This window comes from Anoplolepis gracilipes, chromosome 4 (genome assembly GCF_047496725.1).
Source record: "Anoplolepis gracilipes chromosome 4, ASM4749672v1, whole genome shotgun sequence".
NCBI lineage: Eukaryota > Metazoa > Arthropoda > Insecta > Hymenoptera > Formicidae > Anoplolepis > Anoplolepis gracilipes.
In genome coordinates this window covers 11,739,736-11,758,958 of record NC_132973.1, presented here as the reverse complement: position 1 = coordinate 11,758,958, position 19,223 = coordinate 11,739,736, and the positions used below count along the sequence as shown (strand labels likewise).

The 19,223-nt window shown below is 29.2% G+C and overlaps 3 protein-coding genes across 15 annotated transcripts in view; 2 read left to right on the top strand and 1 right to left on the bottom strand.

The window, feature by feature from the left end:
• Positions 1-17,200, top strand: part of LOC140664524 (uncharacterized) — a 94,368-nt gene extending 77,168 nt beyond the window's left edge. The window contains exon 4 of the mRNA XM_072889696.1: positions 15,826-17,200. Coding sequence (XP_072745797.1) covers positions 15,983-17,200 — 1,218 coding nt within the window. The 5' untranslated portion in view covers positions 15,826-15,982. The remainder of the gene's footprint in view (positions 1-15,825) is intronic.
• LOC140664636 (uncharacterized) overlaps positions 1-19,223 on the bottom strand; it is a 106,549-nt gene that overhangs the window by 65,647 nt on the left and 21,679 nt on the right. For 7 of the 12 annotated variants that reach the window (XM_072889910.1, XM_072889905.1, XM_072889901.1 and 4 more), the window contains exons 2-3: positions 3,590-3,964; positions 1,205-1,496 (exon numbers count right to left, since the gene is read on the bottom strand). The exons of 1 other annotated variant lie outside the window; for it this stretch is intronic. The gene's annotated coding sequence lies outside the window, so the exon portion shown is untranslated. Of the gene's footprint in view, positions 1-1,204; positions 1,497-3,566; positions 3,965-19,223 lie in introns of all 12 variants that reach the window. 4 more of the 12 variants (XM_072889902.1, XM_072889903.1, XM_072889904.1 and 1 more) reach the window with 4 other exon arrangements.
• Sprt (PDZ domain-containing protein sprite) overlaps positions 12,657-19,223 on the top strand; it is a 64,335-nt gene continuing 57,768 nt past the window's right edge. The window contains exon 1 of one of the 2 annotated variants that reach the window (XM_072889890.1): positions 12,657-13,013. The gene's annotated coding sequence lies outside the window, so the exon portion shown is untranslated. The remainder of the gene's footprint in view (positions 13,014-19,223) is intronic. The other variant, XM_072889891.1, reaches the window with a different exon arrangement.

The window sequence follows — 19,223 nt, the reverse complement described above, 5'->3', positions numbered from 1 at the left end:
TACTAATCAAAGAAAGTAGAATTAAATCTCTTACAATAATGCAAACGATAAATTTTTGTTAACATCAGAAAAGATCAAGATAGTTTTGTGATAAGTACCATACAACTTTTTTATTACCTTCTTCTATTTTTTTATTTTATTATAAATTACTGATTTTTATGTAAACTGATTTTAATGTGGACTGCACTTTAATTATGAGTTACAATCATTTATAGGAGAACAATGTGTAAAATTTATTATTGAATTTTAAAAGAAAATTATTTACGCATTATGATTCGCAGATGTATATTCTGTTCGTAATCTTTTATGTGCTTTGTCTTTATATAACTAATGAACGAAGAGAAAAACGGATATTCTATCTTAAGTACTCGGCTATAGCTGAAAAGTCATGGCTGACCTCATTGGTCTATCATAAAAAGCGCGTAATTTAGGTAAATGACAATCGATAGCTATTCCGAGACACGCGCTAAGTGCGCGCTCTGACAAATGGCAACGTTATTATGGAAAATGTATATCATATGAACGTCAGAACGTTTATATTTATAAGACCTTATCACGTACAAACATTCTATGATTAATTTTTCTGATCTTCAAATCTATCAAGACTTTCAGAAACAATTAAATTTTAATTTTATTAATTAATTATTATGATTAGCTACATGAAGCAATTTGATATTGTCTCATAAAAAGAGGAAGAAAGGTAAAGTAATTTTCTCACTATTAATTTCTAATATGTTACTTTAATATATTTTTCTAGCTTATAAATATCAAAATAAACATATATATATTCAATAATACACTTTTGAAATAGTCTGTCTAACAATAAGAATAATGTTGAAATTAAATATACGTAAATTACGTAGAGAAATTTATTTAAATTTCAAATATTTACGAAAATATTCTATGAATTATTAATTTTAGGCAGTGCTTTATATTATTTTTGTACAAAATATTTTTTTCCTTATAAAATTTCGTATATAAAATCAACACATACAATAAAATAATAATATATTATAAAAAATATATAATATAAAACACAACATTTCTGTTAATAGATCTATTTTCGTATAATCAGGAAAATATTAAGAAAACCGTTTAAAACAAATACCTCAAAGCATCGTTTGTGACGTTAAACGAAATTGGCTATTTTTATAAAATTTAGAGACAAGAGTATAATCACAGGTTTCTTTAGAAAGTTACTCACCCACGATGTAACGATATCCCTGATGGAGACCGGTCTTTTTGATGTCAATGATCGAAATTCCGCGAAATGCGGAAAGGAAAACGTAAACGAAGGAGAATGGAAAGCGTTTTGAGATCAATGATGACGGTCCAATCGTAGTTTTTCTCGATATCGCACATTCAATCACTAGATATCTTCTGACCTGTGATTAAAGGTCACAGCGATTCGTCCGGTTATCGGAGATTTCGCACCGTGTTATTCCATGTTCTTTTATAGATTTTTTGTTGCCATCCTCGCAAACGGTAGAAATATCCTAAACGATTTACGTAAAAACTAAATATCACACACACTCTTGTTTTTTAATATTTTAGATAATTTCATTCGCGAGTGATACAAATAAATGATATAAAATTTTTATGAGAAATAAGCAGAAATTAAATTGTCAATGTATCATGTTTACATGTTTGTGTCATAATAGTACAGAAAGCTATAAAGCGCTCATCTTGGTGACTGTAGAGAAGAGAAAATATTTTCCTAAGAAAATTTATGTGACAACAATTTCGAATAAACTTTTCTAATTATAGAGCCATTTAAGAAAACTTTTACGTTTTAAAAAACCAATTTAAATATCCTGTTCTATCAAGAAATATTCAAATATCTAAGATTAAAAATCTAAAACAATTATTGCATTTTAAGCGCATTATCTTTATAATCTTAATCTTTTTCTCTCTCTTTCTCTCTCTCTCTCTCTCTCTCTCTCTCTCTGTCTCTCTCTCTCTCTTTGAAATCTTATTAATATATTTTTTTAAATTTTTTTTCAGACGTTATACGTTACACATTTATAAAGCTCTTCAAGTTTGAATGTGATTTTTGCTAAAAATAGCGATAAAATGATCAAAAGTGTCATAGTATTTATAGGCTAGTTATACGAAATATGAAATTTTCAATATTTCTGCAGTAAACTCTATAATATATTGAATAATGAATAAGTGACGATTTTCTATCCAAACCAGTTTCAACCAGATAGAGAGATAGTACCTAAGTGGTTATGCTGTTTTTATAGCATGTTGGAAAGATAGAGAACACGTTACTCTTTAGAAATATTCGTTGTCTAAAAACTGGAGCTATATTTATTGATGATTCCAATAAGTTATAAAATGTACTGTATTTCTGATTGATTCCATTAAAAAAAATGACAACCAATTCGTAAGGTGTCGGATAATCTAGACTTTAACTTGAAGCTCTCTACATTATTTGAGAATCTCTCCACTATTTAAAAAGCAATTAAAAACTGTAGTATAACAGCGCGAGCCATTGTTCTTTAAATACGTCATTACTCATTGCAAAAATAGACAATCTTATTAATTTTCAACAGAAAATTAAAAGTTTGAATTATAAATGATAAACACTCACGACAGTTATATCTACGTACTAAATGAGGTCAAAGAGGTAGGTCAGAACATGTGACCTCAGCACTTCCTGACGTAAAGAACATCACTATAATGATGAACCCATATTACAAACTAAGAGAGTCAATGTTTTGTTAAGTTCTATCTTTATAATTTGATAAATAATCTCAAAATATTAGAAATGACAGTTTGATTGACATTACAATTTATAGAACCTAATAGAGTTATATTTTAATTTCAAAAATGAAAAAAGACAGTGCATTATTTAACAAAAAATATTTATAGAAAATGTGCTAAATTTAGAAATAAAAACTAAAGAAAATATACTCAATTTAAAAGTAAAAATTAAAGAATTTATCGTAAACGAAATTTGACCGCCGTTAATAAAATCTATCAATATTTGTAATATATAATCTGCATTAATATTGTGTTCGTGACATATCATAACATGTAACTAATTTAAGTAATGAATATTTTAAATAGCAAGAATGTAAAAAATGTATTTGCAAAAAATGTTGATTGCTCGATGAAAAATAGAAGATATAATAAGATCGATCTCACATATATATATATATATATATATATATATATATATATATTTATATTTATAAATATTATTAAAAATATATTTAATAAAGAGAGAGCATTTTTTTCTATACATAAAATAAACAAAAAACTGTTTATTTAAAAAAGCAAATTCTATTTAAAAAATTTATCTTATTATTTATCTGACAAATTATTTGTATTTTCTAAACAAATCGCATTCTCGAAATCCGCATTTAATATTCTCTAATATTAAAAAAGGTTTTTATAGTCAAGTTCAATACACTTGCTTGCGACACAATTTATACAAATTTATACAAATCACCACGAAGAGCGCTATCTTTCTCGCTTAACGTCTAACAAGACAGCAAGGTACATGAAATTGAAATTTTATTTCTAAAAACATTATTAAATGCATTAAATGCACCAACAATAGAATGAATACAACACTAACTGCATTGTACGACAAAAACGATAATGTCAAGGAATTATTTGAAAATTAGATGGATGCAATGCGCGCGCGACCAGGCGGCAAACGCGTGATATGTTCCAACACGATAATTTCTTTATCGATAATTCACCCGATAGTTGTTTTTATTGTTGTTGAAAATCCGCGGGTTATCCGTTTTTATCAAAAACGCACACCGCGATATCGCACACGAGATCTGGAGATGCAAGAGATACACGTACGTAACGCCTGGTGCGAACGAAGCGCAGCCACTGAACGCCGAGGGGTTGTCGCGCGGTAGGCGCCCTCGGTACAGCTTGCCTTCTCATAGCTCTACTGGGTGGTGGTGGTGACCAGGGCCGATTCATTCGTACGCAGATCCTGTAGCAAGATGAACCTTTGCTCTCATAAGCATAGTATACATTTTCTCGTACGTAACTTTTGATAGAAGAAAATAAAAAATTGTTTTGTATAATTTCGATTAAATCTCTTCGTATCTTAATTACATTTAAATTTAAAGTATTTAAAATTTTCGATAAAAAGTTCACTTTAAAATTTAAAATATACAAATATTTTAGAATGCTTAAGTTGTTAAATTTGAGATTTGTAATACTTATATGACTAACATAGATAGTACAAAATTTTTTGAGAAATATAAACAATAAAAGCATAATTATATAATTTTACATTTTTCATCTTTCACTGAATTATATTGATACTTGAGAATGACATTTACAAACGAATACTTTAAATATTTTGTACATGCATATGAATACGATAATGTATATATAGAATATGCCGGATTTTTCTTCTTTCTTCTGTGACGGCATTTGTTCTATTTTTAATTGTATAACTCATAAAATTTATTGAAATATTTTTATAATTTGAACGTTTGTCATACTTTTCAAGACTCTTTCACAGGAACAGTTTTATTCATATGTAAAGTTTTAAATTTAATAAGATCAGTATGAATACATGTGACACGAATTAAATCCGTTAAAATTATATCAATTCCAATTCCTAATATAAATTTATTACAAATTAGATTTTATGAATGTGCTTGTTATAGAGATGCGAATGAATATTTTGCGCCTATAAAAACTCGTCCCTAATAAATGGTATGACGCTTGCGCGTCAAACATAAGGAAGTCTCGTCGTAAAACTCTTGGGAGTCACCTGTCCCACCATTGTCTTTTACGTCACAAGCTTTTTTTTGTAACTTTTTTAACTTTAACCGAACATTGTCAGGGTTTGATATAAAAGCTATCGAGAAAAGTTTCAGAGTTTCCGGATCTGTGAAACCATTCGTGAATGTGCGCCGAACCAAAAATGTACACGAAAATATCCAACAATTGCGATACGGGGATATTGTTTCGTAAAATTTTAAGAGAATTGAGAGTTTTTAGTTTAATAGAATATATATATATATATATATATATATTTATTTATATTTAATTTAATTTAATTTTTAGTATTTTTAATATTTAGAGTTTTTTTTAATTATCTATTAATTTGACAGAGAAAAATATTAATAAAACAATTAAGTTTTAAATTTATTATTTTATACTTCCTTTATTATTAATTAATTTAAAATTTTTATATCAAAACATTTTTCATTTAATTCTTCTTTTAATTATTAAAAAAAGTTGGCTGTTAGCGAGTTTTAAATATACAACTTCTGTTAAAAGATGTTTATTTTTTTATGGTATAGTCAGCTAGTTGGTTAAATAACGTTTAAAAACATTTCATCTCTCATACATGATGTGCTTTTTGAATAATTCTCAAGGATATTAATGAATTCAAATTGGAAGTTTAAACCAATGCTTCAATGAGTTTCTATCGTAATATTTATTAATTTAATTGATGCGTTAAATTTTTGCAAAAAACGAAAAAACATATAACGAGAGAGAATATTCGTGATAACACCCATCACGTGCATGTGGCAAAAACCGAATTGTCGCCGTTCGAATGCTGACGTCAATGCGCTTTTCCACAAAAAAAACATGGAATGAAACAGAATACATCAACACTCCAGCAATTTCTAGGTGGTTTGGAATTAAAACTCGTTTCTGTACCGGATTTGTTCGCAATAAAAATCGTTACAGTATAACTTCACACTTTGACGAAAGATAAAAAATCGAGCTTAAAATTACTTCATCCAATCGTATCTTCATCGATGAATTACTTTTGTCTCTATCTTTAGCAAATAAAAAAAAAATAAAGTATTTTTAAAAAATCTAAAACGATAAAATAAATTTAAAAATTACATTGTTTTTGAACAGTTTTTTTGATTAAATAAACGAATATTATATATGGACACTCAAATTTAATTTATTCGTGTGATGCTATCCGTATATCTGTGTCAAAACTAGGTATTCTATTATTTTCCGAATATATAGGATTTAGTAATATTAGTTTTAATATGTCTAGGTATACATAATATCGGACATCATTGTCTGTTAATAAGAGCGACACCAGTTCGCAACATTCTTGATGACAAAGTTACTAGTCGCCGTTCGTGACTTGAACGCTATAGATATTTACGTATAAATATTCGTGTAGGGTCAACTGGATCAAGGTTAGGCAATTTGAATGTTATGAGTATAGTCACAGAGAATACATACATGGAGATTCACTGGTAAGTGATGCATAATGTATAAGTTGCGAACTATAATGAAATAAAGTTTGGCGAGACGTAGAGAATCAGAAACAAAAAAAAAAAGTATTGATATAATTTTCAAGACATGTAGTTTTATAGTATACGCATGTTCGAATGTTTTGTTAAATAAGTTAAATAGCTCTTCATATTTGATAAAAGGAAATAATTTATTTAATCGATTTTTCTCATATTTCACTTTATTTGTTATTCTTTTTTTTTGTCTTTTTTATGGCCTGTTAAAATATTACATACCCGTATGTTTCCTCGATATAACTTTCCATTTATGAAATTATAAGAACATTAGAGTATCTTTCCATTTATGAAATTATAAGAACATTAATGTAGTAATTTTGTTACGACACATTAGGATACTTATTGTCATTTACAAAATTATCGTATCCAAGGACGTATGAATCGTTATTTTGTTAATTTATTTTCTTCGGACATTAAACATAGTAAAAGGATGTTGTTTAGTTATGAAAAGCATCATATCAATGCATTACTAGATTACTATACGTGTGCAAATTTATTTTTACAATTTGCAAACATTTTTGCGTGCGAAAAATGACTTCATATTGCGTCAGAATATATTGCGTAAATTGATAAAACTCCATTACGCTTAATTAATTGAGAATGATAATCTTAAGTAGTTTTGCTTTTTCCAGTTGTACTGGTGCATCATTAATGAAATCGCTTTTACAGTGAATATTTTTCGCAAAATTAGGAGACATTTAATTTAAAACCTGTTCTCTTTTTAAACTGTGTATTTCACATGTTTTTCACAAAAAACAAACATTCTACCATACTTTTTCAAGAAACATATCATTTTTTTGATATGACTGATAACACGCGGAAGCAAAACAGCACAGAGGTTTGGTATAAAACCGGGGATGTATAACGGGAACATATGAAAGGTTAAACTTACAATTAGCATGAAAGTTTTCTCTAATTAAATCTCTACATCTACGTTTTGTTACTTCTTTGGATAACGCAAGCGCTAAAAACAACTTTATTTTATTAGAGATGTAGATGATGATTGAATTATTCCAGAAATGTTTGAAATCAAACAACATAGTAAAAAGATCTTTTCTGTTCCAAAATCATCAGGATCGAGCTACCTCTTCATTTTGCGCTTAATCATGTCATTCTAATGATATATATAGAGATATTTTGCTTCCATTCGCTATCTAATTTCACGCATGGTCACGTTGCATTCACGTGATAAATGTGTAGTGAAAGAGATCAGTTTTTAATTATTCCAGAATAAAGGAAGAATAAAGAGGTAGTTCGATCCCGATGATTTCAGAAGTAAAAGGAGAATATTATATTATATTCTATCGTACGTTTCTTGTCAGGATCGAACCTCTGATCTTTAAATTGGAAATCCAATGCCTACCTTCTGCGCTAAAGGAATTTCTTATCACAATTTCTTAAATTGTATGTTAAATAGAAATCATAAATTTCTCAAATTTATATATGCATGAAATTTTTTGCATTATATAAGCATATAATTTTAATATTATCTGTAAAATTTAATAATTTACTTAAAACGGTGATATATCAATGTTGATGAATCATCGTGAATTACAGAATGCCATGTTTCACTCTATATTACGAATGCTTAATTGGCAATCCTTTTAGTTGTAAAAAGCACGATTAAGAGTGTCGTTTCGAGATAAAACCTATTATTGAATTTATTATGACAGAAGAAAGTTTGATAATAATAAAAACATGATAATATTCTAATTTATTTAGTCGCGTAGTCTATTTTAATCACTTTATGATGATCGATAAAATTCATTAAATTTACAATTTTTGACATATCTATGTCTATCTTTATTTAAAAGAATGCCTTTATTTTTGCTATTAAGATGCAAAATATAAACATGGCGCACTGAAATAATTATGTTTGTTGCAATAAAATAATTATTCGTAGACTTCATCATAATTAGAGCAACTACATTACACCACTCCTATAATGTTCTATAATTGGTCTGTAAATAGCGACATTTTATTACCATTAATTATTATGTATATTTTGAACACGAATTTCATCGAAACTTCTTGATGTCTTTTGCTGCAAGGTAATTTATTTCTATCTTTCTTAACTAAAAGTAAATTTAATTATTATCTCAAATTAAGAGAAATTAATATAAAACTTAACAATTCACATATTTTAGCATATTTAGAATTCTTTTCATATAGAAAGTAACGAAAATAATATAGAAAGTTAAATAGCTATTTTTATGACATGTAGATATACATAAATGATTTATTTAGCTTTTCTATTTTTTGATTTATTATAAGCATAACTTTATTTTATTATAACTTTATTTTCTAAAATATAATTGGTTAATGTTATAAGCATATACTCTTTTAGGATAGTTGAAATATGTATCATATATTTCATTCTAATGAAATCACTACTTATGCTACACATTTTTAATTTTTGAAAAATTATACTCTATTCAATAATAAAGTTTAAAGGAAATTTTTATTTCTATAAACATTGTTTTATAATTTATTAATTTAAAGGCTAATACATGTAAATGTCCCTTAAAGTCTTTTTTTTATAAAAAAATAAATATTTCTTTTATACTATATTTATATATTTCTTTTATAAATTAAAAAAAAATTATGTGTCAAGCATTAAGTGTCAATCAAGCAACTTCTTCCCTTTATAGAAAAAAATAACAATTTATATTAAACTTGAGAATTAAAATAAGAATTTCTCTATTGTCGAAATTTAAACGAAGCTTATTAATTCAAGTGGCTTCTCTCTCTACATATCATGTATTATATCTCGTCTCATTGATGTAATTTCAAGAACCATGTTAGACAATAGCAATGTATTTTCAAAGCTCCCAACTTTAAATAACCAGACAGAATTGTGGAAAATAGCAAACAATGTATATATATATATACAGAATTTAAAGAAAAAGCTTTTAGGTCAGCTTAAAAAGCTCTTTCAGTTATTGGCCTGGTTATATGTTCAAGCTCCGTCAATCTTTATATATCGTGCTCGACGTCACAAACGTCATTGAGAACGATACTAATTAAATGAAGAAAATTACTATTTTTTTAACAGTACTGAAAAATAGGATTGACTGTGCAATATAATTACAAAGTTTATAAATGATAAAGAGAACCAAAAAAATCATATATCTCACTTCTTTCTTTTTTCATTGATAAACACTTTGTATTTATGCTATTTGACTAAATATTCAATATATATAATATATTTAAGAAATTGAAAATCGAGAGACTTATTAATTAATCATTTTTAAAAGAAGAATGTGTTTATTATGTTACCTAATTAAAAAATTATATGCTAACAAATGTAATAACATTATTCATATATTCTGTAAGTAATATAATTTATTATAAAAGGAAGAAAAAGTATCTTATATATGTGAAAGCTTTAATTAATTATTCGGATCTTATTTTACATGAAGAAGATGATATAGATATGGATGTTTCGTGACAAGGCTGGAAGCACTTTTCAATAATGTACTTCAACCATTCAACTTTAATTTTGTTAAGGCTGAAATTTTCTATAACTTACGGTCGATGATTAAATTGCAATTTTCATTCGTACCACATCAGTTATACAAAATATATGAAGCCACAATTTAATTTCACGACTACAATCAAGAAACCATTTAAATACAATTTATAGTAAAAATATTAAAATTATTATCAGAAAATACATACTGTCTTCTTTGTTGAAAATAAAATTCTAATTTTAAAATGTAAAATGTATGTAGGAAATTAAATTACAATACAGTGGGATATAATAAAAATCGAATTTTCGTGATTTATCTTATGAATATAATTTTCTTGGTAAAGTTAAAAACGCGTTTGAAGTTTGAAGATAAAGTTTTATTTTATTTCTTTTTTTACATATTTTAGCCATTTATTTTATAACTTCTGTGGTAAAGTTATTTGAATTCAAAGTTTCTCAAACACACGTGTATCGATCATATATTTTTTGACATTTTATAAATCTTTATCTTATTGCGAAAACGAGATTTACGAAAATATCGCGTACATGAACGTCCTTTCCATGCATCCTGTCAGGTCGTTTATTTCGTATAAAACAGCGATGTATCATATACGGGCAAGACGGTCATGTCGGACGAGCCAGCCTTAATCTTACATGTGCCACGCTTCTCCTTCACGTTAATTTAGATATTTCTCATCGTCATCATCCGGGTTATCCCTCGCGCTTCCTCGTTTTCCTCGCCCACCTCTTCTATTTCTTGCTCTCTCACGCGGAACGAGAGAAGAGCACAAATTGATCCCCCTCGAGGGCATTTTACGTATCCATGCTTTAATCACGAGTCCCCTCAAATGGCTGGCGTAACGACTCACTTTAGTCATATTTAACGTTTTAGCTGGCAGTCACAGAAAACATGCGTCAAGAGTCAAAGACAACATCTTTTTCAAACGGAACTTCAATCATGTCCGATATTGTTTTAAAATTATATTTTTACTTTTTACGCGTAATATTCGACATTTATATTTGTCATAAAACAATTATACTCAAACAAAAGTAAACAGCAAATATTTTTTCGATAAAAGAAGCTTTCTCTATGCAATGTTTTTTTAAATTGCATTTATTACTTATATTCTTTTTTATGTGGAATCTTTTATATATGTTTATTTTTTTTGTTGGATTGTGAGTGTAATTATTTTATGAAAAATTTATACATGTATATATTGATTATATATACATATTGAATATATAAAATATATAAAATATTAATTCTCTTTACATCGCTTTGTCACATTTGGTGTGAATATTCTTTTCAAAAAAGTATATTAGATTGCGTGAGAAGAAGAGGAGAGAAAGATTTATGTGAAGTTTTAACTATCCTTTTTTAATAATCTTTTTCGAGATTAAAGCAGTTTTTATGCTCGTGCGCATAAACACTCAGGAGGCGTAACCGGACAATAAGGGCACTTACGTATTACGATGATTAGTGTCTCTATCCTCATATCAAGTCTTTACGACTCTATTAAAGCGACCAGTTTCTAGTAGAATAATTGCGCCGTCGCAGATCATTTTAATAATACTGTTAAGTCGTATGCCTTCAGCTGAAACTATTTCTAATATTACCATTTTACGTTACTCAAGTATTTTATACCGTCAGAATTTTCGTACGATTATGCGTTGCTCACCTTCGAATTGCGATTCAGAAACAGGTTTTCGTAAAAGCGTGAAAACAACGGTCGCAACCGCTATCGTAACGAAACCTATAAAAATGAGACCATCGCCTTTATGTCCTGATACTTGTATCCCTTTCGGCGCGTTTCACGAACGGAGTAAATTAAGATAAGAGTATAAATACGCATTCCTGGTATAATGTGTTCTTTATAAGTTACTATTTTTTAAATACGATTTATTCTTTCTTTCGAGTAATTATGTGACACACTTAATACTAATGAAATAAATAGTTATTGATAAAATCATTAAGCTTCTTGTATTATAAATACACGATTTGACATTTACTAATACACCAAAATATCAGACAAATATGAAAAGGTGGATTTTTTAAAAATCTCTAAATTTACTTTCAAGATTTCTATTTTATTTTAAAAATGTTATTTGATTAAAATATATATATTGCATTAATATTACATTAATGTGTAAATGAAATTTTAAGAAATCTTAAGAAAGAAAATAAAATATCAAATAAATTTTATATATATTCTAAAGATATATATGTACATATGACATATGTCTGCGTACATCCTAATATATATATTGCATTAATATTACATTAATGTGTATTTTTTTGTGTATTAAGTTTTTTGTGTAATTTATTTTTAGAATAAAATAGAAATCTTGAAAGTAAATTTAGAGATTTTTAAAAAATCCACCTTTTCATATTTGTCTGATGTTTTGGTGTATTAGTAAATGAAATTTTAAGAAATCTTAAGAAAGAAAATAAAATATCAAATAAATTTTATACATATTCTAAAGATATATATATATGTACATATGACATATGTCTGCGTACAGCCTAATAATATATCCTGACGTTGCAATTTTGTTACAACCTTCTATACTTGTGGACGCCTAATGAACGAACAATTAATCATCCCGGCTACATGCCACGTGTATCTCACCAATTATAGACGAATCAATCCTGGATATCCGAATTCAATTATTTAATAATGTCTCACGCATAGCTCGCCGCGATTATATGAAATCAAGTCGAATACATTTTTACATTTTATAGTCAATATCTCCTCGCTCTCTCACGCATATATATCTCGCATCTCCCACTAATCGGCACATCTCCTCGCTCTCAGGGCCGTAGGAACTTACCCAGCCGGTTCCCGCAAGGGCCCCGTCGTGTCGGCGAGATGGGGTTTAAAGGGGCCGGCGGCGGCAAATAGCAAGAGAGCTTCGGTTCGCGTGTGCTCCGACGCGGAAAGCCGGTTAGTCGGTCTCAATCCGCCGTGGCGTTCGTATTAAGCTGTGGTGCGGCTTCGAGCTGCGATTTAGACTGGGCGTAAAAAATTGAAAAAAAAAAAAAATATTCGAATCTCGAAAAAAACGCGGGCTCGTCGCGCGTTCGTCCACCACGATATATCGTCGATCCGGCGTGAATTGCCGAGCGGAAAGTTCTTTTGTTTTTCGAGTGTAATTTCTTATTCTCTCTCATTTTTTCCCCTCAGTGTTGCATACATAGTGTGGACGGTGCACGTGGCTGCAATTCGTATTCGAGTTCGGTATATACCCTGACCTGCGCAGAGAAGGTATGTCTATCTTGTTTTGGTTACTAATTCCACGACAGCGCACGCGTCCTCGTACGTTCGGGGTCAATCGCTGTTTACTCGGCTCATTGAAAGCGCAGAGACTCGGAGTAAACATTGATTAATTGAGAAAGATTTCTCTTTCAATATAACCGTGTAATGGAAATTCTACACGATATGTTATCCATATTTATTTAGTTATTTTATTAATTTAATTATATTGTTTTTTTAATTGTCCAAGAAATATATCAGACGAAATAGACTTATGAAACAGATGCAATATTAAATAAAAAGAAATAATAAAGTTTAAAGAATTATAAATTATTGAAATTTGTCCATTATTTCAAGTTCTGATATGTTATAGAATAAATTCGTTTTCTTTCTCTCTCTTTCTTTTTTTTATAAAAATTCTCATAATATTTGTCAAAGATTTCTTTGATGCGAAGAAACACATGTATCAATAATTTTTTTTAATGTTTTGAAAATGATTATCGCACTAAATTTAAAAAGTTGAAAGGACTGTTGTCTTATATAACATTTATTCCATAAAATTTTTTAGGTATATGTACACATATGTATATAACATAATGCTACGAGACTTATTCATCAAACACGATACCCCTAATAATAATGTTTACATACATTTTAACGGTCGGTAGCCATTATAATCGTTGCTCACATATAAAATAAACGGTTCGTTACACAAAAGATTCGCGTTATTAAAGCAAATAAATGGACGTTGAATCGCCTAAGAATATTATTCTTCGAGTTCGGCATTCTATTTTTTCGTATCAAAGAGGCTTTTTAAATATTACGCACTTGTAATTATACTGTATAAAGTATCTTGTTTTTCTTAATGTTTCTTCTTTATTTTAAAAATTATTATATTTTCTCTCTCGAGTTAAAAAAAGTATTTTCTAAACCAATTTGCAAAATAATTTTCTTATTGTAAAAATATGTTTTTGTAGATTTGTAGATATATGTTTTCAAGGTTACAATCATTTTTATATGTTTTGTAATTTTAACAAGTTATTTTTAATAGTTAATTGTAAATTTAATTACAAATTAAATTAATTGATTTATGCGAAATATAATTTCAATACATATTTTCAATAAAACTTTATGTATTACATTTTCTTGCTTTCTCTCTCTACGTACTGTTTATAATTATTAAAATTATTAAAAATAAGAAAATATAAAAATATTTCTGAATTATACTGATTTATCAGAATTTAATAGGTATTATTAAGAAATTTTGCTACTATTTTAATAATGTACTTAAAATATGGGTACTCTAATAAATTATGGTTCCATACTTAAATCGGCAGCTGCTTTTAGCACAACAAGAGGTTCGTAATTGTGGGACGCATATGTCAAAGTCACTGGGACAAAGTGCTGATTCAATCTAGTATTTTTCGAGGAAATTCGAACGATGATCTGTGAATCATTTCGTCACGTTCCAAATTCTTTACATGTAACATGTTTCACATACAAAATATGTTCTGTTATAAAAGAAAATACTAGATTTTTCTTTCATCGTTTCGTAATATGTATAACATTTTACATATATAAATTATTTACATATTGATTTGCGTGTGTTGTGTTAATTATGTGTGCATTATATTAGAGATGTACTAATAGTATTAAATGTACAACGTAATAGCATATCATGATTGAATACATTTGTCTCACTGTCACTTTCTTATTTCTTGATCGTTAATAGAAGCATTGATTACATACTTTGTAATTAAGCAATTTTATTTATTTATATGCGTCTTATATTTACTCGCGTGATACTTAATTAATACTATTTATTATACGTTGAATTTTATCACCTTATATCGTACATATTGAAGAATAAATAAAAAAACACGTGGTTATTTATCATAAACGCTTGATTAATGAAACATGATCTTAAATAGATTCAAGGCATTCTCCGCGTATTAAAGCTGAGATTTAAATGATAGTTTTCGTTTTCGTTACTAACAATAGAACCATTACAAGAAAATAGTTTACTTCTCTCGTTAAATTTAGATTAACCTAATTCACCGTGCGAAAATTCCCATCGCGCAAAGTCCTGCAAAGAAAAAAATAGGAAGAAGGAAAAAGAAAAAGAGGCAATCAATATGAAGACTATCTTACCATATTGTTAATCTGATATTAATGCGATTAATTTCAATCTAATATTAATGCGCGTCAGATGTAAAGATGTAAATGTGATTTGTAGCATAATATGCATATCGTGAAGAAAACTTTTCGTTTTAAATGCTTTTTTCTTGTTGCGACATGTTTTCCAGCGAATTACGCAATGTCGAATCGAACGATGCATAAATGAATTAATTAGCCGTTGAATCTTTTCATGTGAAAAATGAATAGAACATTCAACAAAATACGTACAATAAAACATAATTTTTAACAAACATAAAACTCGAAAAATAATGTAATGTTTAATGCATGTGCTTTTTTTGTCAATTACTCTTTTATGTATTCCAATTTTTAAAATTAAAATATATGTATAAATATTTAACTATATAATATAATGAATATATAAATACTAACGTAATAAATATAACTTAATACTTAACGTAATAAAAAGGATAATAAATTGATTAGTAAGAAAAAACACATAAAATTGCAACAAAATCAGTCTATATCGAATATATCAATTATATTTGTTTAAATATAAAATATATATATTTTTACTCGATAAATTATAAAGAGTAAAATTTTCAAAGAGTTTTATAAATATTTTATTGCTTCCGCATGTAAATATATTTACTCTTTATAAGACTATGAACTAGCGTAACCCTTACAGGCAAAACCAGAAGATTATGACCAGATTCCAGCACGTTAAAGCACATCTCACCTAACCAACTTGCTGACATCTAATTCCACGGTCTTTATCAAATGCACGCATTCTCCGGACATCTCAATATCCTTCATAAGAGAAGAAATATATACATATAACGATTATGGAACCCGTAAATAACGAAAGTGCTTTGTACGTTGCGAGGTTGTGTCATGGTTGCCGCAATCGCGAGTCATACGACGCGGTTGCGGAGTTGGCGGCGGAATTGCGGCGTGCCTACATGGTGAAGGGACTGCAGGCTCAAGTCGAGGAGAGACAGACTCGCAGATACATCGAGCTCGTACGAGAACGCGAGAGCGTCAAATTGGCTCGCGAACAACAACAGAAAGTATTGGAAGAGGATCTCCAGCACCAATCAGAGATACTGCGGAAATGCGAGGAGTACAGACAGCAGCTGGACGAACAGCTGACGCGGAAAGAGGAAGAGAAAAGAGTCCTCGTGGAGGAAGCTCGCGAGTACAGGAAGTATCTGGAAGAAGTGGATCGAGTACAGGAGGAACAGGAATTCTCAAGGGCACTGGAGAAGAAATGTGAACTTGTGGAAAAGACGAGACAAGAGAGACTGATTCTCGAAGAAATGAAAAAGATTCATCGTCAAGAGGAGCGCGAGGCGGAAGAGAAGAAACGGCAGGAGGATCTAAAATATTTGAACGAGATCGAAGAGAGATCGAAGGAGGTGAGCAGACTCAGACAGGAGCAGCTAGAGAGGCGCGAACGTGTCCTGTTTGAAACAACGAGAATAATGCTCGACGCTCAGGCTCGAAAACGAGAGAAGGAGGAACGTTTGATTGATCTCGTGGCTGAGGAGATTAGGTGCGAGCTCATAATTAAAGAGAGGGAGGAGGCGATGCGCAGGAAAAAGATGCAGCAAGAACTGGCAGCTAGTTTACGGGAACAGATAGTCTTTACGGAGCAATGTAAGCAACGTTTCGTGGAGGAGGATAGAGTATGGGCCGAACAAGTCATGAGGAAGATTATGGAAGACGAGAAGATGGCAAGGTTCACGGCGGAGGCGCAAAAGAGGATGAAAATACAGTACCGGAAGGACCTGGAGAATTTGATTGCGCACCGCCGCAGAATTCGCGAAAAGGAGATTGCTAAAATTGAGGAAATCGCTAAAGAGCAACGGAGGTTGGAATTAGCTGAGGCAGAACGCGCAAAAGATGAAAGAAAACGATTGTTGACGATACACGCGACTAATATCGCCAGCTTTGTGAATAGAGCACTTCTCACGACCGAGGAACGACAAATCCTTGCCGAATTGACGAAGGAAACTCAAGACACTGGAAATATTAATGATAATGTGCTAACGAAGACATAAAAAGATTAAAGAAAATTATAAAGACTTGAAACAAGAGAGAAATTTTAATTGTTGAGATATTCAGAAATATAATATCTAATGATAAGAGATACATGAGGAAAATAAAAAATTGAAGGCCATGGAAGTATGAAACGAAAGAGGAGGTAATGGTGAATAAATGTTAATTATGGAAATAAAAATAATTTTTTGAAAGTTTGTCGAGAAATAAAGATTTATTAATAATTATAGGATTTAAGAAATAGTTACGAAGAGCAAGTTAAAATGAAAAGAATAATATTTAATATTAAAGATGAAAAAATACAATGTGTTATTTAGATAGAAATTATTTTTGGAAGAACAAAAATAAAAAGAAATGATCGAAGAAGTAAAGCATTAAAAGAACAGTAACCGTTGAGGAGAAAACTAAGATTGACGACGACAATATTACAGTTGAACAAGAAACGTGTTATTAATAAGTCTATTAACCAAGAGTAGTTTCATAGAACAAATAAGAGACTAAAAACACACGTTTTATTACTTACTTCCGAAGATGAAGAAGAGGATTATTAATAATTTTTTTTATTTTTAACGACTGAAAAAAATGAAAAGAAGATATACGCAATTAACATCGCGAACTTTGCGAATAGAGCAATTAGTAAAAAAAAATTTAAGGTAGCAATTAATGATTTTGCACATAACATGTAATATTATTGATATATTTTTAATAAAAATCTTTAATTACTGAGAATATCTGCTCATTGAAATATATACCGTTAAAATATATGATGTCAAGAACCGTTAAAGTAATCGGTTCGATTGCAAGATACAAATGAAGGAAAGAGAAGGACTAGAGCTAGAAGGAAACAAAAAAGATGTTGGAAGGAAGCCAGAAATCCGAAGGAAGATAGTAATAAAAATGTCTTAGAGCGGAATTAAAGAAAGACATAGCATATTAACGATCACTCAGAAACGGACTAAAATATCTATAAAAAATCAAACAATAATAGTAGTAATAATATGTACATCTGTATAATGTATAATATTTATATTAAAATTGTAAGGAACTTTATCATTTTTGCTGATAACAAACTAGATATACATACATGTATGTAAAGTTCATTTCAATAATAAGATATTCATAAGATATTAGAAAGCGAAAAAACGAATTTTGTAGCGATAAATATCATAATGCAAAAAGAAAATTACATGAAAAGAAAAAATCCGAAACTTTTAGTTTAGCTTTCTCCTTTTTTTCACAGAAAATAGTATTGTAGTTTTTGCTGCAGAAAATATATCTAAAAATTAGAGTTCAGGCAGGCATGATATGCAACAATTGAAAGAAACGGAAATTATTTCGTCGAACAGGATGAGAAGGCCTTCCATAAGAAGGTCAAAAGGGAAACCGTGAAGCGTGAGAGAAATAGCCGGAAATTGTGGCGGAAGTTCAAAACCCAACGGACGTTCAATGCCGTAGGCCGTAGGTTTTACGCATGTTTGTGAGTTAACCATGTGTTACAAGATCGAGATTGTTAGAAAAAAAACGAGAGTCACAAGATCGATACACGAATGTCGATTGAAAATTGTCATAAAAACTAAAAATTAAATAAAAATTGTTTTAACTAATTGTAAGGGAAAATAGTTTAACTATATATCACGCGCGCACGTGACTTTATTTACTACATGATGCAAAGAGTTATCGCGCGTCTCTTAATTAAATCACAAATTATCATCTTTATGCAATAACTTCCAACACATTCTAATCTGTAGTAAAGTTACATCGTGAAATGAATTGTGAATGTAGAAGAATTAAGCTTGATATATGTGATAATATATTCTAATATATTAAAATTATATACGGACTATATCTTTCGATCAATACTTGATTTTTCTTGTTATCAAAACCTTAAATTATTTTTAGTATATACAATATCATAAAATATAACGTGGCTTACACTTGTGTGGTAACATGACTGCCATATCAATTATGTATAATATTCTTTTAATATCCTTCATCTCCTCCTAGATATTAATCAAGGTGTCAGAT